The sequence below is a fragment of the Python bivittatus genome, unplaced genomic scaffold (assembly GCF_059951505.1).
Source record: "Python bivittatus isolate LINGU-HERP-01145 unplaced genomic scaffold, Pbiv_v1 ctg000350_np1212, whole genome shotgun sequence".
Taxonomy (NCBI): domain Eukaryota; kingdom Metazoa; phylum Chordata; class Lepidosauria; order Squamata; family Pythonidae; genus Python; species Python bivittatus.
Genome location: NW_028277074.1, coordinates 27,870,546 through 27,891,824, shown reverse-complemented (window position 1 = coordinate 27,891,824; position 21,279 = coordinate 27,870,546). Strand labels below are relative to the sequence as shown.

At 36.3% G+C, this 21,279-nt stretch overlaps 1 protein-coding gene across 18 annotated transcripts in view; it reads right to left on the bottom strand.

Annotated features, from left to right (window-relative positions):
- DMD (dystrophin) overlaps positions 1–21,279 on the bottom strand; it is an 886,326-nt gene that overhangs the window by 513,958 nt on the left and 351,089 nt on the right. For 16 of the 18 annotated variants that reach the window (XM_088144802.1, XM_088144803.1, XM_088144790.1 and 13 more), the window contains exons 8-9: positions 5,935–6,113; positions 3,407–3,535 (exon numbers count right to left, since the gene is read on the bottom strand). In XM_088144802.1, the coding sequence (XP_088000928.1) occupies positions 3,407–3,535; positions 5,935–6,113 (308 nt within the window). The remainder of the gene's footprint in view (positions 1–3,406; positions 3,536–5,934; positions 6,114–21,279) is intronic. The other 2 variants (XM_088144797.1, XM_088144799.1) reach the window with 1 other exon arrangement.

The following is a 21,279-nucleotide window of genomic DNA, read 5'->3' as shown; positions in this document are numbered from 1 at the left end:
TATTATTATTATTATTATTATTATTATTATTATTATTATTATTATTTTAAGTATACCTAGTTCTAGCACATTCGTTCTTCAATTTCCCTACAAAAACTCTTTCAAACAATGCTATGCTGTGGCATAACATCCTTCTGGAAGCACTGTTCTGTTAATTAAACACACACCCGCAAACCTGTTGTCAATTTCTCTGCATTGTAACCATTTTCTGCTATTCTCTCCATAGCTCCTCAACAATTATTATACACTTAAAGACTTTACTTCATTCCCATTTCATTCCATTTGAAATACAAAAGATGAGCAAGCTATGTATTTACAGTTCCTTGCTGAAAACCATTATGAAGATAATTCTCTAATAAAATTCATTTGATATTGATGAGCTATTTTTTTCCAATGGATAATTATTGAAGAAAAGTAGCTGTGTGCATCCTTTTCTCATTTGGCAACTTGCACATTTTTTGGTTAATTCTGTTTCTCCTTAATTACAACTAATGGGACTCTAGAGAAAACTAACTGACGCAATAGTACAATGCAGATACAGGTTTTCTGGAATATTTTTTTTTTTTTTTACAAATTATAGATGTTAAGATTAATTTCTTTAGATAATTATAGAAAAACAATTAAAGTTTAATACTTAAGCACTCCAAGGACAAAAACATAACGATTATATCACTTAAGTGAGATGGTTCAACAATTTTCAGTTATCTTATTTCTTTTCTATGACTAATCACATTCCTCAACGATAAAACTCAATTGTCAATTTTAATTAGTTTTGATTATTTATTATTCACTGGACTTGTATGCAATCCAGGAAGCTAAACACATGAACATAAAATAAAACCCCAAGAACCCAAATACATATTTTGAAAATGACAAAAATCAGGAAAAATATGAACAAAACACAGAAATGCCAGACACCCCCCAATCCACCTTCAGTTATAACACAGCTTCCTCCTATGAAAGATAAAAATAGATTCACCATTTTCTTGAAGTATAAGAAGGATAAAACTGTGTGAATCTTTGCCAGGAGAGAGTTTGAAAGAATGGGATGGCTATTGAAAATACACACTTCTAGTGCCCCATCAGTGGCATCCTGTAGGAATGGACCTGGTGGGAGCTGATCTTATTTGATCTGATTGGATGAATACAGGAGAAGGTGGGCCCTTAGATAATCAGATCTGGAGCCATGCAGAATCTTAAAGGTGACAACTAGCACCTTGAATTAGATGCAGAAGTCAACTTGCAGACAATACAGCTCCTGAGATCACCAAGTATAATGAAGTATCAATCACTGCCTGGCCTGCTGCATTCTGTATCCACTGTAGTACAGAAATGCTATCAGTGTTGTTCAAGGGTAGATCTATGTAGAATGTGTTGCAGTTATACAAATGGGAGGTATCTAGGGCATAAGTGAGTGTAAGCAAAATTTCTCAGTCAAGGAATGGTCACAATACTTGTAGCCATAGCTCTACCTATTCATAGAGCAGGAGCTTTGAGTCTAGGAGAACCCCCAAATTGTGAACCATCTTTGACTAGAAAAGTGCAACCCAATTCAAAATTAAATACTGAATCCTCTGTGAGTGTTCAGTCCACAATCCCAAAACTATTCTGTCTTGGAGGAATTCAGTCAGTCTTCACTCAGACAACCTTCCACATACTGAGCCAGCATTCCAACCACATATGTAATGATATGTGGCAATGACCTTGGAAAACAGGAGGAAGAGTCATTGATTAGGCAACCATCATGCAAAAAATATATCAGTCCACAGAAGCAGAGGGGACATGGGAAATGTTTCAGAAGGGACTTTCCCTAGTTTTATGGACAGTAAAAGGAAAGGAGGGGAGAAATACTTTCAGTCTTCCAAGATTCTGTTAATGTAACCTTACAATGAAGATAGAGCTAGCATTCATTGTTGTGCTTCTTGTCTGGACTACCTTGAAGGGCTAACACCAATCTTGCACGTCTCAAAGTATTACCCAAAAAACTAGGGACTGTCCCTTCTGAACCACTTCCCATGCCTCTGCTTCTGTGGACTGAGATATCTTTTGCATGGCAGTTGTCTAGTCTCTGGGCCTTCCTCCTCTCTCCCAAGGTCATTCCCACATCTCATTACATCACCTCCTTGGGTTTTTGTTTAGGATGACATGTATAACTGGATATCATCAGCATATTGACCTGCCTCAACAGTTTTATGTAGATGTTAAAAAAGAATGGAAAAAATAGAGATCCTTGAGGAATTCCACAGAATAGAGGCCTCCAGGCAGATTTCACATCTCCCTTCTGCATTGACTGAAATTGTCCACTCAGGAAAGAGGGCAGTTACTGAGTGCTATCAAACTATCCCTTTAAAAGTATTCAGTAGAAAAGGTGGATGGTGTAAATCAATTTAGCTACAAATCATACAGAGATATTTGTTTTAAAATGCAATAAAGGAGAAATTGAATAATGTGAATTTAATAATGGGGAAAATGTGAAATACTAACCTTGATAATTATGGGTAGCAGAAATAATATTGTGTGTGGGTAAATATATTTGTGGGAAGGGCAATAGAGGAAAAGCAGATCTGCTGTGATTTCTGTCACTAAATCAAAGTACCTAAATATAAAAAATGAAGACTACAGAAGATTAATAATAGAGATAGATGTTTGGAAAAAGATATGAGATATCCTGCAGTTATCAAACCAGTTGCTCTGTGGATTAAAATTACCATGTCCTAAATACAGCTACCATAGTTTCTGTGTCCAAAGTTAAACCTTGGTAAGAGTATGCAAAATTGTCTGAAGTTTCACTTGCCAGCTTAAGTAATTACCCCACCCCACAACATGGCTCGAGTTGTCTTGGAATGTCTCATAATCTGGATATTTTTAAAAACAACTATATGCAGTATGAAGAAAGAGAGAGAGAGAGAGAGATCAGTTAATATGGACCAAATACATATATCTTGACCTGATGTCAGGATCATGAAATGCAAATTCATACAATGTATGGCATACAATGTATGGCATGTATGGCATGAGTCAATATGGCAGAGAAATGTTTAAGAAACTCAAGAAAAACTTCTCCTCAATGTTCATGGTAGTTGTCTATATCTTTGAATTTAGATTTATGCTATAAAAGGATTAAGGATTGAATTCATGTCTTTAAAATGAAATGTTTTATTGAGATTTTTAATATTTTTCCAGTACCTACCTAATGTACAAAAGAGGTGTCACTATGCCAGAAAAGGCAAGACTTATAGCAAGACTTAAGGATTGGCTGACCCAAATAGCAAACAAAAAATCCTAACAAGAATACCACTGAAAATTAAAATGGACACAAACAAAAAGGGTGCATTTATTTCCCACAGCAAGCACAGGCATGTTAGAAGAAGGGTGTTATTCACAACAAACAATAATATTGACAGACCTGTGGAGGGAACATCTTCCCTTTTGGGTCAGGGGACATGACATAAGCAGCTTGTGTGTACGCATAGCTTTTGAAACGAGGTTTAGGTGAAGGGGTGCGCACGTGGCCCTGTGCTACACTGACTTTGACCTAAGAAGAAGAAATGAGGGAGAGAAGCAGACATACATGGATGAATGTGGGCACTAAAATGGATGAAAATTAGTATATTTCAGGGGAGAACACCAGCAGCCATCTCACTTTAAAAAATGCTCAAAGATTAAACAGCAAGTAGAGAGACACTTTCATTATATTGCTTAATGAGAAATAGAAAAAAAAAATATTTGAAGCACCAGTAATATCCCCACCATGATGCCTAGCATCAGTAAAGACCCCTGTGATTCAATGTGCATAAAGCAAAAGAACATGAACCCAGAGCAGGTTCTGAATAAATATGTTCTGTACTCTGCAAATGTGTCAAATGGTCAAATGGCCCATAAAGACAGTAGGTAGTGCAATTAATAACTGAAGGCCCTGGAACTTCTAATTACATCACTCAATATAATTGTAAGAATGGTTAGTGTCTCCAGGACTGAAATTCACTTGTAATGGCATGCCCATCCAAAGAAAGAAATTGTTTGAGAATTACTATAGAAATCTAAACCTGAGATACCATGGCCATTTTTAAAACCAAGAATTGGGTTGTGAATATTTGCCTAGGACTATTACTTTGTATATATCAAAGCAATAATAATTACAAAGAGAAATTGTCACAGCCAGAATGGAAGAACTTCATGTGCTTGTATCTCTGTTTCACTATTTGAAATGCAGGTACAAGAATGAGTATTCATACAAAATAAAAGATGTCTTTGCTTCAATATGACACTTTCCTTTATAAACCTTTGTGGTGGGGTGGGGTGGGGTGGGGAATGACTTGGAAGGATTGCAGATAGGATAGTAGGGCTTCTTCAGCTTTTCTTTGTTTTGTTTCAAAAAGAACCTAAGAACATAGCATCATTAAAACAAACAAACAAACAAAAAAATCTCTGGAAGTATGCAAACCACAGTGTTAGACTATGTGGGATGGCTGATCCTGATGGTTGTGCATAACAAACCAGTGCAAACCAAATTCAATACAAGGAATTCTCTTTGAGATTAGTTAATTTCGTTGTGAGTTTTGTCTGCTATAAGCACTAGTTCTTCATAATATGCAATGTTCATTACTTAAAAGTTAGCAGTTTCTAAATCAATGAAACCACAACTGACTGATATTGGAAAAGGCTTTATTTTCGCAAACGGCCTACACAGTCCCACACATTATCTTTCTTTGGATATGTGAAGACCATCTCAAATAGAAACCAAGTATTGGTTGGTAGGTAGTTTTGCTTGAAGAGCTAAGAAATATTTTGTCAGAAAAGCTTTGCAGATGAATTGCTGATGCTCAAGCACATTATGTCCTAGGATGCTTGTTTTTAGATTTTTACTTAACTATTCAAGCTCTACTTCTTTTGACATCCATGTTATCAACAGAACATAAAATTATAGAAAGAAGCTGCTCTGAAACACACAATAGGACACAGACTATGCTAGAGCTGGCTAAAAAGAATACTTCTTTGTGTGTGAAATGAAAAATGATGATAACTGAATACAAACATGTCCTGAACATATTAATCAATTAATATATGATACTTCCTTAGAAGATCCACTGATGAACAGTTTCCAGTTATTCATGTTTTTTCATATATGCATATTATTAAATGAAACAATCAAATAGACAATGAAATAGTTAAGCAATTTCAAAATCAAGTAGCTTTTAGTAAATAGTTATTATAATCCTGAAAGCTTTGGGTTGGCAAAGTCTTAATAATGTCAAAGTAAGTGTCAAGACACTTTACCTTACTGTTTCATACAAAAGTGTGCATGTTATTGAAGCTTAATATACACCATGTGAAACATAAAATTAAAAAAAAAATCTACATTTTAAAATCAGCAGTTTCTAACATGCATAGCAGTTAAAATATAACCCATGCAAATAAGATCACAAATCACTGGAGGTGATTTTTCAGCCCAAGAACGTTTTTCAGGCCACGAACAATAATTCAAAAATGGTGTAAGGGTAGGTCCAAAATATTTGGACTTTTGGGAAAAAGTGATTAAGACTTTTGTCTTAATCACTTTTTCCCATAAGTCCAAATACTCTGGACCTATCCTTACACCATTTTTGAATTATGGTTCTTGGCCTGGAAAAGGTTGTTCTCCAATGATTTCAGTTGTTGTTGTTGTTGCTGTTATTATCAACAACAACAACCTCTCCAGATGCTTCTCAATCCCTTAAGATTTCCACCCAAATTATTTTTCACCAATAATCCTTGTAAACTGATTGTTACATGACAGATTTTGATAACAACTACACAGAGGTTCAGGGTGCTTCACAGTCCCATAATTGGAGCATCTTTACCACTTAAAGAAACACAACACATAAACACAAATAGATCTGGAGGAATTTACTGTTCACTAGTCTCAAATAACAGCAAAAAAATCACATTACTCACCTGTTGAGAAAAACGTTGTGGAGGTAACTGGATTTGCTCTTCTCTAATGTGCTTTACTCCCTGTGGCAATGTTTCAACTTCATGGATGGCTTCTAGAGTAACCTTCTGGGGCAGGACTTGGAAAAGTGATGTCACATACATCAAGATGGACTTCTTATCAGGATAAGTTGTTGCGACATCTGCACATGACATTAAACATACAAAAATATAGACTATTTATAAGACTTTATAGAAAGAGGCTCCTAAGTAATCCATTCTCCATTTAAGCCCACAACAAACTAAAAACATAATAGCCCTGCAGGATCATGTCAAGGCCCAGCTTAACAATGTATTTTGTTTCTCACACTGTCCACAAATGCTTCTGGGGTATTTGCAAACCAAAGGAGGGATACCCCTTCCAGCCTTTGTTCCCTATAACTAGGGTTTGCAGCCATGCTGTCCTGAACCTGTACGTAAGAATGACTCTTCAGAACTGACGACTTTGTCAAATATGAAATCTTGATTACGGTCATAGACCAGCATAAAGAAGGTTGTGTACCTATGTAAAAAAGCATAGAAGAGTCTATGACTGTCCATCACAGTCTAAAAAAGAAGTAAAAGAAAGAAAAACTAGAAGATATTAAAACAGAAAGTATATATAAAAGTCTGTAAGAATCTAAAAGTAGGGGTAGGGGCATTAGATGGGTATAGGGGAGCATAAAAGGTTAGTACATGGAAGATTGTATCTATCAAATTGCAGAGCTCTCTAGTATGGCAAACTAGATGCTCATTAAGTCTAGTTTATGGCAGAGGTCATCATCCGATGAATTTTAAGTGCTGCTGCACAGAACCTGGCAACATTGAATGTTGTAGCAGAGTTGGTATCTGAAAGCAACAGGGAGGTGTAGAATTGTCCTGTGCCCCTTGGGTATTTATGCAGTAATGGTAAATCTTTATTTTATTTGAAAAACTGTACAGTTTATATAAATAACTAAAGGTTATATCAGTCTAATTTAAATGTTGGCAGTTGGCATTAAGGATGAAAAGAAATAGAAATGAACTGAATTTGGGTGTAACATATTGATGGGAACTTCATTTTTTTTTCCTCAGAATAATTGATCTGAATTCACATATTCACTAAGTAGTTAAAAATTTGCAAAGTTGTAAAATGAAAGAAAAAAAACATGATTTTTTTTTCAAAATGTCACATCAAAAAAACAAAAATATGTTTAAAAGCCCTTCCAGGCATTTATCCTAATGAATAATGTACAAAGCTGCATTACCTATCTATATCCATGGTCATGGATTTTATTTTGTTCCATTTTTTTTTTGCTATCAAATATATTTATATCAAATATAAATTATTTTTTAAAAAATCAAATTAAAAAAAGCTGACATCTGTATTTATTTACAAGATAATTTAGTTACATTAGCATGTGCTTGAAATTTGTCTTCAGCTCATTTATTTCCTTCAACACTGAAAAAAGAAAAAGAAAACAAAAAGAATACCCAAATCCTGAATCATAATCTTAACTGGAAAATGTTACTCATGGAAGTAAGGGATGTCATATTCTATTTCTCCTTTAATGATAAATCTTAATTAGAAATACAAGAGGAATATGTAAATGTCATTTTAATGAATATAAACATTCAAGCTTTCTGAAACTGCAATCTAATATTGGGATTATGCAGTGGTGTTTACATCTAAGTAGACATGTAGAGGTCTATATTACAATGCAGTTATTGTATGTCACAAATAAAAGAATAAACTGAATTTTTTCAAGGCAGTTACAAAGTATAAACATGGAGTTATACATCTTTCAACATTCAAGTTCCGTATTGTTACTGGGAATTTAAATGTTGTTCATGAACTTACTGAATTGATTCACAATATAAAGACATACAACTTTATCACTAGTCCCTGTATTACCTATCTATATCCATGGTAATGGATTTCATTTTGTTCCTGCTGGTGGTGTTACTTTCTACGTAAACTACTTAAATATAAACATTGGCAGAAATCTGTGATCTATTAATAGCAAACAATCTATCATGTACACTACATATATAACTATTTATTTAAGAATAGTCAGTTTTCTCATAGGCTTCTAGCTTGGTAGGTTCACTCTTATAAGAATTCTTTTTAAAAGCAAAATGGTGTAATCTGTGAGATGGTTTATTTACTTCATATTAGATAAGAATTAACAAAATCAGTATCCTAATATAGCTACATCTTAGCAGATAGTGGCAAATAGCTTGACAATTTTCCAAATTTTTACAGTGATTTGTTTTGTCTAATACATTTATTATTTCTTTCACCAACCTATGTTAAAACAATATTAGACAAGTGGCATGATCTCAAATACAATGAAAAGAATATTCATTGTTTGTTATTCCAGAGAAGGTGAAAGTGTCTATGAAATAAATTTGAACAATATGGTAGGTTTTAAATTAGTGATGTCTGTGCAAGATTTTTAAGTCCAATTATTTATTTTTGATATTACCTCAGTGGAATGTCTCAATATGTTTTACAAGTCACAAAACACAGAAAAATAATCTTTGCTCTGAATATTTATTACACTTATAAACATTGTACAAAATGTGTAATGTACAACAACATTTTAAAAAATCTAATTTGTGATTCAATGAAATTAGATCTGAAGTATGCTTCAATAAGTTCCTCTTCTCATACTTTTTAAATAGTGCAAAACCAACCAACCAACCAGCAGTGAGTTAATTACAGTTCAAATCTGGGCTCCTCAGTAGGTATGAGAAGGTAACAGTTAAAACAGCTTGAGCCTAGAAGCCAGAAGTTTTGATGAGGACAAAAATCTCACAAGTGAGAACATAAATTTCACAAATTCAACCACAGCTTTCTAAGGGTAAAAAAAATCCAGCTTAGATCCAGCTGCTGCTGAGTAAGATAAAGCCAGATCAACTCTGCAAAAAAAGTCAATACTGTACTATCAGGCATGTCCTGAGTTGGCTTCAAGATCACTGGATAGAAGTGTTCTAAAACTTTCCTACGCTCAAAAGACTTTAAGCACAATTGATCAGTCAATACACCATAGCATAACCTCCATCAATTTCAGTCAAATTCTTAAAAATAATTGGAAATTGTGCTGCAGTAAATAGTACAGCTAAATTGAATGGATCATTAATAATGAAGGTGTAGGTGTAAGCTAGATTTTGGCTCAGATAAATGCATGACAGGCTTGTGAACTATATAATGTGCCAGCAGTTGAAACGTACATTTCCTAATGCAAGCACAAATCTAGTGCACCCACTAATAGCTTAAATTAAAAAACAAATCAAGGATGATAGCTGTGTTTTCAAGAATTCTGAAAGCTACAGTCCTGCAACAGAGGGATGGCACCAAGTTGGCAAACTGTATTTATGGCTCAGCATTATAGCTGATATGGCTTGTTTAGCAAGTCATAGACCACAAACAGAGCTTAGCACAAAATATAAATCCAAATTTGGTCTGAAAGATAGTAAAATGCTCCTAAATTACCATGGTTTCTGTTTGGCACATTAAACCTTAAAATGTATTACCAAAAAGGAATAAAGGACAGAGAATTTATATAGCCCAAGTTGTACTGTATGTATAAGAAGAAGGTGTTCTGAAAATGAACTGCTTGTTATTTGAATATCAGTTTCAATTTCTGTTTGTTCTGGCGAGCAGCTTGGATGCCCTCCTAGACTTACAGCACATGATGGAAGAGTAGGTGGCAACTATGGCTTAGAGGGTTTTTGCAAAAATCTATTTTGTGCACCAGTTGTGCCCATTCCTGTATTAGGATGCCATGGTCATTCATGCCTTTATCACTTGTCTGGATTACTGCAACACACTCTACATGGGGCAGTCCTTGAAGTCCACTTGGAAGCTACAGCTGGTTAAGAATGGGTAGTTATGAATACACCTTGATATGCACATGCAACACAATTACTATGTGAGCTACACTGGTTGCCAATGGGCTTCTGGTTGCAATTCAAGGTCCTGGTGGTCACCTAAAGAGCGCTTCATTACACAGAACTTGGCCATTTGCCAGACTGACTATCTTCAATTACCTCTGCTAATCTGGTAAGATCTGACAAGGCTGCATGCTCCAGATTCCGTCTATTAAGCAATGTGATATTTCGGGAGATGTGCCTTTTCTATTGCTGAGTCTGCCCCCAAAAACAGCACTGAGATCCAGATGACTTTGACCCTACCTACCTTTTGACATGCTTTGAAGATCAGGTTCCTCTCCCCCCCCCCCCCGCCCGTTACTAGTCAAGTAATATGGGTCTATGCAATCTGTTTTAATTTCCTTGCTTTATTATTTGCTGCTTTAGGCTTTTGTTAGCCAGTATATGGGTGGCCATATAAATTGAAATAATAAAATAAAAACAGAACAATGACATAGTGATCCCCATTCTGTCATATCTTCTCATATCCACCTACTCATATACATAAACATCCACCCACATATACATTTTAAAATACTTGCCACTCCCTGCATTTCCCTTTGGTTTCCATATTTGAAATAAATTAAAACATTCAAAAATACAAGACCTCCAAGTGTAGTATCTGGAGTGGCATGGGGAGCCAATCCTACTCTCACAGTTATCTTATGCAGTCTTTTCTGATTCTGACAAACAGAAACCTGTTCACAGTCAGTTTCACTGCATAACTGATGAATGAATCTCTATATTCAGGGCATCTCACCAAAAGTACAAGAACAGAAAGAGTCATGGAAAGGAAGGTAAGAACGGGAAAAAACCAAGATGATACAAAGTAAGATGCTTTAAAAACATAAAGGTAAGAAGGAGGAGGCAACGGGAAAAAAACAAAGAAGTAGTGATGGTGATGGTGATGGTAATAGGTAGGATTATGGACTGGTGGTTGGGGAAAAGTATGAGAGTGGTGGAGAAAAAGACTACATGGGAAAACAAAGAAGAGAGGTGGAAATATGGCAATAGCAGAACAAGGTGGAAGAAGCACCGGCAGTCTGACAATGAAAAGGGAAAGAGTAAAATGGGAAAAAGCAAAAGGATAGCGCTGGAATGGTATATAACACAATAGGGAAGGAAGCAAAGGCATGACTCAGACATGGAGGGAAAGGCCATAAAAGTAGGGGGAAAAACAGTTGAGTTAATGCACAGTGCAGCAAATTACTTTTTTCAGTGCCATAACATTTCATTTGCATAATTCTGGGAACTTTAGTTTTCATCTCTTCGTTGAGGACCACAAGTTGTACTCCTCTGATTTATTATGACACTTAAGACTCTATTTTAAAGCAAGGCAATTCTCTCTCCTTTTAGCCACCTACGATGCTATTGGGTTACTTCCTTGTTATATATTTAAACCAGGTCATATTTTGCTGGAGTAGTCCTTTGGACTTGGAGAATATAACACTCAATTGAGATTGCACAGTCACATGCAAAATATATTTTAACCCTGTTGTTTTGTAAGAAATGTTCTCTGTTTTAACAGCAGCTTTTTCTTGTCATAAAAATAGAAAAGTATGATTTTTGTAATCAATGTAATAGATTTCTTAAACCGTTTTTCATAGATATTAGTATATAAAAGTACATATTAATGATATAGAGCCAGTCTGGTGTAGTGTTTTAAGGCCCCAGGCTAGAAACCAGGAGACTGTAAGTTCTAGTTCCTCTAGTCCCACAAAGCCAGCTGGGAGACCTTCGGCCAGTCACTCTGACCCACCCCAAGAAGCAGGCAGTGGCAAATCACTTCTGAAAATCTTGCCAAGAAAACTGCAGGGACTAGTGCAGGCAGTTGCCAGTAGTCAACACTGACTTGAAGTCATTCCCCCTTCCAAAATAATAATAAGAATCATGCATTGGAATATCTGCAAGAAATATCATTTGCCTGCAAGCAAGATCTGGTAGGATCACAAAACAGACAAAGTCATAGAAAATGAAGAAGCTAAAGTGCTCTGGGACTTTAGAATTCAAACAGACAAGCACCTGCCACACAACACCCCAGATTTAGCAATTGTTGATAAGAAAGACAAAAAAGTCTGCATAGCAGACATTGCAGTACTTGGAGACAGCAGAACAGAAGAGAAAGAAGTGGAGAAAATCACAAAATACAAAGTCCTGCAAATAAAAATAGAATTGTGGCAAAAGAAAGCAAACATAGTACCACTAGTAATAGGTGCCTTGGGTGCAATCCCAAAACATCTGGAGTACCACTTGAACACCATCGGCATTGACAAAATCACCATCAGTCAATTGCAAAAGTGAGTTTTATTTGGAACAGCTCACATCCTACAACGATATCTTTAACATCATGAAACAACAACCTCTGCCTATCCCATGTCCTTGGGAAGGGCTCGATAAAAATGCCAAATCCAGCCTAAACAACTGGCTGATTGTGCAACCAACAATATTAATATACTTAAAAATAAATAAAGCTTATTATTCTATAACAAGTAACTATGAAGAATTCAGACAGTTTATACCAATTAAATAAAATGAGCTACATATGGAAAAGGGGTATATGTAGAAAAGTAATCAGAATAACACAGATAAAATAACCTACTTTTGCATAAAATTTCCTATTAGAATAAAAAATATTTTACTGGAATAAAAGACTTTTACTAGAATGAAACTATAATGTCAAATATTATACCACCATCATAATATATTCATTATCAGTGATTAATTTTTTGTGGTTGTTAGATTAACATCATTACTTTCTTAATAACATTGCTAAATGATAGTTAACCTGATAGTATGGATAATAGTTAATGAATGGGATACGTACATAATTTATATGTATGAGTGTGTGTCTGTATCCATGCAATATCAGTGCAATTTAATGCATATCTGTATCTAATTTGATTTCAATTAGATTGAATTCATTAGAATTTCATTCCATGTAATTACATTTAAGTCTACAAAGTATGGCTGCAATAATTAAAAATTCTTGAAATGAGTGGACTGTGATATATGTATTAAGAGTTAAGGTAGCCTTCTCTAACTAGGACCCTTCAAATAGGTTGCTGGGGAATTCTGGTAATTTTAGTTCAATAGATTTGCACAGCATCAGGTGGGGAAAGACTGTCATAGATTATTACAACTCACATAATTTTGCAAACCAGTAGGAGCCATGATACTCACAGTAATCAGCTTGGTCAACATTCATTCATTAAACTGAAGAACTTTAATGACTGTATGAACTACCTTCTTCAGAAATAATTCTATTCATAAAAAAAGGACTGGGCTGAATTTAAAATATTTTTTTAAATAATGCATAAAATGCATACAATATTGGGGGTTATTAAGTAATATCAACTGTTATTCTAGATATACTGAAGCCAAAGGAGATCCTGAAGAGGAGAATAATTGTAAATTTATAAAGTGAAATTATGAGAACTAGAAAAGCAGTTCAAGTAATGTGATTGTTATTCTTTCTTGTCTAATAAATATGTTAAAAGGATAAAAGAGAAATTGCCAATACTAGAAACTGTCAGTTGAAATGTGGACAAATGCCCCCAAATGACAAAATTACATTCATGAATTAAAAGACAAATGCACATTTCTACTAGGTGCCCCACAGGTAAAATGTCAAGCTATTACTCTTCATATAATATCAGCCACCGATGACTATTTATCTAATGTCCTATTACTTGTTTCTGTAAAAATCAGAGAATGTAGAAGTTCTTCAAAGCTCGGGGGTGAAAGTATAGCAATATTAAATACTGTGATAACAAAATTAAAGTTGGATGATTATTATACAAGGTCAAATCCAAGAATTGTGAAATGTTACAGAATATATTTCTATAAATTAGAATAAAATTAAGCATAATTAGTGGAATGCAGCATGATCTGCTTAACGGCATGACTCAGATTAGAACAAACAAACACCTTGTATTTAATTAAGTTAATTATATGGACTATAAAAGTAGATGCAGTGGATGGACTATATAATAGCTTTTTGGATCACATTAGAAGAAAATGGTCCCTTTCTGTATATGAATAATATAGGCAGTATTAAAGCATTTATTAAGATGAAAGGGATGAAGAATGGCAAGGTATCAAGGCTACAGTAACTTTTGTAAAGGTTTTAATTCATGGTAAATTGGCTATTATGCTGAATAGAAAAATGGTTGCTACAAACATATAATGTAAATAAAAGCATACTTTCTAGTGCTTTATAACAGATTAGTGAACGTTGAGACAGCCAAATACTGTTGTGACAATCAAATACTTTGCAAAAGAGTAGATGGATGAAAAATTCTTTTATGGGTACTGTTTTGAGGATTGTATTTTATGTGCAACACTGCTGTTTCTATTGCAGACTGAGCTGCTTTGAATGTTCTAGAAGTATTCTGAACATGAAACAGAGCATTTAGAAATTGATATGTTTCACCTCAAGTAAGTCCAGAATTCTCTAAAGAGCTTTCACACCCAAGATTCCATGCTCAACACATACAATTACATAAATTTCATACACACAATTTGGTTCAAAGCCATCTTGAACCATTTTGCACATCCAGTTTTTAGGTTTTCTAGTAGCCCAAAGCAAAATTATCAGCTATATATTTCTTTATTAATATATCATGTTATTTGGTTACTTTCAAGTACCAGTGCAGATCTTAAACCAGCATTAGGGGTATGTGGAAATTTGTTTTCATTAGACGCTTCTGAGAGTTTATTTGACATAGAAAATTTAGGGGGGGAAGCTGGGGGGGGAATTGCTTCTCACATAGAAAAAGAAAAGAAACTTCCTCAAGGTAAATTTCAGAAGACAAGAAAATATTGGATCTAGAAAAGTAAAAATGTTAGAATGATGCTACTGGGGTTAATGAAGTGATGGGAAGGAAACGACTAGCTAAGGTCACTTAAAAGAAAGAACAGTTTTATCTCCAGCACCTAATTTAACACATGCAGTAATAAATTAGTAGCTGTGGCATACATAATCTTTCTAAATTCACTGGTTTAGGAGTAGGTCAACCTGTACCTAGAGTTGTTATAGAGTCAGGTGGCCTTACAAATCTGATAAATAAATAAATAAACCCACCAATGGAACTTTGAGAAACTATGACTTTATAAGGGAATACAATTTTTTGGTCAGCCCAACTAACACCTGACCAGGTATTGCAAATTCAGACTTCAACCCTTTCTCAAATTTCCAGGAAAAAAACTTGTTAGGAATCATAAGTCTGGTTTAGCTCCTGGGTGAGTACTGGATATTTTTCTATTGCAGAACTATGTAAACTTTAGACAGCAATACCAGGGAAAGGTCAACACATAAAGAGAAAGATTATCTAAAGGCAGGATCAAGAACTTTTTCAGAAAGTTCTCCTTTACCTTTATGATCAGATTTAGTTGGTTTTCCCAAGGCTGAGCACAATGAATAGAAAGTTTTAGCCAACCCTTCTGCACATTTTAATTAATATTGCTGAAAGCCTTTGATTATGTTCTTGAAAATAGAAAGTTTTTGCTACATAGAGGGATCATTAGATGATCCAGTCCTATATTAAATGCTTATGTGATATCTCTTTTCACTATCATTCAGATAATCTCAGGGAAAGAAAGGCTCAAGACTCCTGACAGGAATTATCTATTTTGCATGGTTCTAGTTCTAGTGAAATTCATCTGGAAATTCTATTATAAAGGGAAGTATTTTGGCTTCATTTATTGCACCATTCAACATGCGGGGAAGGATTTTTTTTTTTCTGGAGAAGCATAAAGTTAATTTAGAAGCTACAGAGAACTCAATCTAGAAAGTAATTTAAAAGTCAACAGAAGTGCTAAGAAAAAGAATATGTGTCCAAATATGACTGGCAGGTCAATTCGGGCACAGAATGTCCTGGAACATGTTGGACAAATGTGTAGACACTGCAGTTGTTGCACTGATGGCTTTAGATTTCTGCAGCTCGCACTTATGTTGTGCTTCCACAGTGTGCCTTATTTCATAAGCTTGATAGCCTTTATAGATGAGGCCACGCCAGGCAGAACGATTTTGTGCCAATGTTTTCCAGGTGGTTGTATCTATGTCAAGAGACATCAGGGAGGCCTTTAATGTATCTTTGTAACATTTCTTCTGCCCTCCATGCAAGTGTTTTCCAGCAGAGAATTCCCCAAAAAGGAGCTGCTTGGGTATGCGCTCGTCCGGCATACAGATGATGTGACCTGCCCACCGGGTCTGTGCTTTCATCAGCAGTGTGTGGACTGATGGTAGACTTGCTCTAGAGACAAATTCCGTGTCTGGTACTTTATCTAGCCATCTGATGCCTAATATTCTGCAAAGACAAGTCAAGTGGAAATGGTTGAGCTGTCCTGCATGCCTTCGATACACAGTCCACATTTCACAGGCATACAGAAGGGTAATAAGTACCAGGAAGTACTGGTACTGCAGACCTTCAATTTTGTTGCTGGACTAATTCCTCAATGTTCCTACACAGTGGAGTGTAGTCTACTGAAAGCAGAACTTGCTTTTGCTATTCTGCAGTTAACTTCTATATCAGTGGTCACTACTTGGGAGAGGGTCCTGCCAAGGTAATTGAACTGGTCCACTGCCTGTAGTTTCTCCCTTTTGACTGTGATTTTGGGTTCTGTGCACAGTGCATGAAGAGCAGGCTGGTGCATGACGTTAGTCTTTTGAATATTGATGGTGTATCCACAGTTGTCACAAGCCATAGAGAATTTGTCCATTCTGACTTGCATCTCTGGCTCTGAGCCAGCATTCATGGGGCAGTTGTTGGCAAAGCAGAAGTCTCTCACAACAGTTTCCTTCACTTTGGTAATAGCTTGAAGTCTCCTCAGGTTGGAGAGTTTTCCATTTACTCTGTACTTGAGGCTGATTCCAACATCACTTTCCTGAAAGGCATCATTCAGCATGGCAGTAAATATCAAGCTGAACAGTGTGGGTGCCAGCACATAGCCCTGTTTAACACCATTGGTGACTGGGAATGCCTTACAGCCAGCTCTCTGGCCATCATAGAACTGGCATACCCTCTGAATGAATTTGGTGAGGTAGCCAAATTTTGAAATGATCCTTTACAGGCCTTGCCGACTGACAGTATTGAAGGCTTTCATGAAGTCAACAAAGGTTGAATGGAGTTCATGATTCTGCTCCTGACACTTATCCTGAAATTTTTATGTGGCAAAAATCATGTCAGTAGTCCCACGACCTCTGAGGAAGCCACACTGTGACTTTGGCAGCAAGACCAGCTCCAGATGAGTGACCACATGATTTAGCAGACCTCTTGCAAGGGTATTTCCTGTGATGGAGAGCAGTGAGATTCTTCGGTGGTTGTTGCATACTTTTCGATTGCCCTTCCTCTTGTAGAGGCGTATGCATCTTTAAGTTCCTGAGGAATGAATTCTTGCTTCCAAAAAGACTGGAATAACTCAGTGAGTTTCTGTATAAATACAGGACCACCAATTTTGTATACAGTATCTCTTCAGGTATGGTACAGTATCTGCCCCTGGGGATTTCCCATTAGATAGCTGGCTAACAGCTTCTATGACTTCAGCTACTACCGGTGGGTCATCCATGGCACTGTTGATGTCAAATTGGGGAATTCGCTCTCTGGCCTCATTGTTAATAGATGACAGTTGGTTGAGGACAGCTTCAAAGTGTTCAGCCCATCTCTGCCGGATCTGAGCCTTCTCTGTAATGAGAGTTATACCATCTATTGTCAGGAGGGGAAACTCCTCAGAAACTGAGGTCTGTAGAAAGTGTTAAGGGCTTCGTAGAACTGTTTCAATCAGCAACTCCCTGTATTTTGTCTGCTTTGGCGCTCAGCCAGGCATCTTGCATTTTGTGCAGTTTATTCTGGACTATCCTACGAGCACTGATAAAGGCGTTTTTCTTAGCAGCTGATGATAAGTTGTTCTGATGGACACAAATGAAGGCAGTGCTTTTCAACAAGTAAGGCCTGTATCTCCTCATCATTCTCATGAAACCAGTCATGCTGCTTGTAGGTAGAGGGTTCTAGCATCTTCAGTGCAGATGAATGGGCCACATCCCTGAAGCATTTCCAGTTGTCCTCAGCCCTGCCAGCAAGATGTAGGTCAGCAAGCTTAGTTTCTAGGTCTTCAGCCAGTGCTGAAGCCATGCTGGGATTCATCAGCCTGGCCACATTAATTCTTTTCATGGTCTTACTTCCTTGTGGTCACCTCATGGGTCTGACGTGAAGCTTCATTTTGGAGACAATGAACCAGTGATCTGTCCAACAGGCAGCACCACACATGGCCTTAGTCACTCTGACATCCTGCCTGTCTTTTTTCCTTACAATGACATAGTCAATAAGATGCCAATGCTTAGAACAGGGGTGCATCCAGGAGGTTTTGTTATGGGTAGGCAGGTGGAAAGTTTTATTGATGACGAGGAGGTCATGTGCTGCACAGGTCTTCAGTAAGAATAGACCATTATTGTTACACTTGCCCACTGCATGTCTCCCACAGACTCCCTGCCAGGCTGAAGAATCATACCCTACTCTAATGAAAGAAAGTCGCTGAGCAAATTCAGCTTATCGGTGCTGCTCACTGCTAATAGTAGAGCATCTAGTACTTCATAGAACCTGTCTTTCATCTCATCTAGGTTGGTCACTGTGGGGGTATAGGCACTGCTCAGGGTGGCTTGACTTCTATTCTGTATTGGATGCTGCAGTGTCATGAGCCAGTTGTTCACACCCTTGGGGAGACTAGCAAGTTTCCGAACAAGGTGACTCCTGAAGACAAATCCAAGTCCAGCATCACAATGCTGATAATGATGGTGGTGTAGAGACTAGCATGTAATTTGGATTTAAGTAAGGGAGAATTGTGCAGCATCAGCCTCGCTCTCTCTTTGCAATTCCCATCTGAGTCCAGGGGCAAGACAGAGTTGAGACAACCAGAGATGGGACTAGGCTCGGTGGATTACCAGGATATCTTCTGTGCCTTGGCCTGCTCTTTGCATTCCACAACACTTGCAGAGACTGCCTTCATGACTGGTCTCATCTGCTCAATCCACTAGAAACTGTCTTCATGTGCTGGGATAGGCAGCTGCCTGTCTCACCAAGGTTCAAGACCCCTTGGCTACCCTTGGTTTAGCCAGCTTGTTGAAGCCATTGTGCGGGATGTGGCCGCTGTCACATGCAAACAGCTATGGGGAGCCACAGGTGAGAGCTGAGTCGCAGGTGGGGACCAAGGTGGGCAAACTGCCCAGAAAGGATGGGACATGTTCCTCTGCCAAAGGCTGCCCCTCCCAGAACAGAACAAGATAGGATGCAAAATGGTTGAAGGGAGGAAAGGAAGAAGAAGAAGATAGGAAACAGGGAAGAAAGAGAATCAGAAGATTGCATTTGAAGTGCTAATACCACTCATTCACAAGCAGGACAGACAAGATCAAAAATAGTAAGATTTGTAAATTAGCAATACCTGTGAACTCACTGTACACTAATGAGAACACTTTACTTAATCCCAAAATAATTAGAAATGAAAATTTAACTTAACCCTGGTAAGATGTAGCATTTATGAGTGATTCCCAGCTACAAAGACCCTCTGAATCTCATTTTATATTTGTTATTTATTACATTTTGTAATATTTTTTTCTTTTAAACATTGTTTATACTTCAAAATGTGACTGTAGTGTAAACAATGTATTTAAATTAATAACCTGTTCAATATGAAAAAGGTAATTTTTTTTTCTTAAAAAGTTTATCCATTTTTATTTATTTATCATACATTAATCTAGTAAGTACCTTCTAAACAGATACACACACACACATACAGTACCTTGTGTGTGTATTTCTTTCAAAGCCTGTTAAAGTATCCATCCCTCACTTCTAAGACCAAACTTTCACTTGTCCTATTCTGAGATTATCTCTAGCAGTTCAAAAAGTTGCAAAGATATCTGGGCATGTTCAGAAGCCTTTTCTAATGCTTCCCGTCAGCTGGCAGAACTGCTAAAAGAGTGTTCCATCTGTGTGTAATGGACTTTTCATAGTCTGGGAAAATGATGGCAGTTTGCAAAATTGTTACAACTACAGAACATCCACATAGTCCATCAGGAAAAAAGTATAGCCAGCAAAAGAATTGAGAAAGCTCTGTCCTAATAAACTTGAGATAAATAAGGTCCTGAAATAAACATATCCAATTACGAAGACCTGTAACCTAATTCCCATTCCTGTTTCAAAAAATTGGTTGAGAAAGACTGTGAGAATCTTTCTTTTGAGTATTAAGGGCCTGAAGCTGTAATGTATGAACAGAAGTCTCTTCTAGCTATTGAAACACCTGACTGAGGCTTTGAGGTGAGACAACATTGCATCTTTGTATGGAAAATTACTTCAATTCTATGGTGCAAAGTTTCTTGTTGAAACAAATTCTAGTTGTTTGTCCAGTTCTACTACACAGATGCATTATACAGAAAATATATCAGTGTAAGTGATACTAACACATTAGATTCTTTTAATTATGGAAATCTACAAATATTTTCTGTCCTCTGCTTAATTCTCAAGTGGTTAACATGTTTCTGATCCAAAATACTAATATCTTCTAAAAATCATTTTAAAGTCTTTTTTTTTTAAGTTGATGCTAGTTTAAACTTTGTTCAATAGGTCTTTCTATGCTATATATTTCCCCATATCCTCATTTAATAATAATGCTATGTAAAGATAAGGTAGAAAACTACTTACAATATGAAATACCAAAATGCATCCTTGAAATTAAGTGCAGACATGCAAACTGTTGAGCTAAGTCATTATAAAATAACTGCCTGTGTGCATTTATTGCTATTTGGATTCTACATTAGTCCCATAGATTTCCATTTTTTTAAAAAAATTAATTCTTATCTAAATTTTGCAAGCAATTTAGATATTCATTGGAGAAGAAGGCCCTTTCACAAAAGCAGAAAGACTGCTCCAGTGGAGCAAAATAATTATTTTTCTTCACTGCACCATAATCAGCAACCTAATCTTTAAAAGTTAAAAAAAAAAAATTATTCCACAATTGCTCAACATGCTTAACAGTTACTCAGAGGCAAGGAGTAAAGTCCAATTAATTGATATTCTGAAGGTGCTTCATTTGTATTATACCCAAAAGGACAAATGTCCTTTTAGCCACTACCAGCTATATCAATTAACCATGAAAACCAATTTGTTTCCATGCGCTGAGCACCTATTTTGATCTACTTACAAAAAGTAAAAACAGTAAGAAGTAAATCCCAAGTATTACTTCATGCCTAGCAAGGAACTTTACATATTCTAAGCCAGAAATTATCCTGTCAACCAGCAAGTTTTAACTCATGGAATATATTCAGCTACAACTTGAAAATAAATAATAGAAGATTGCATAGCACAAATACACAAAACCAAGGCTAAATGGATATTGGTTTGTTTACATATATATTTCCTCAATACTAAT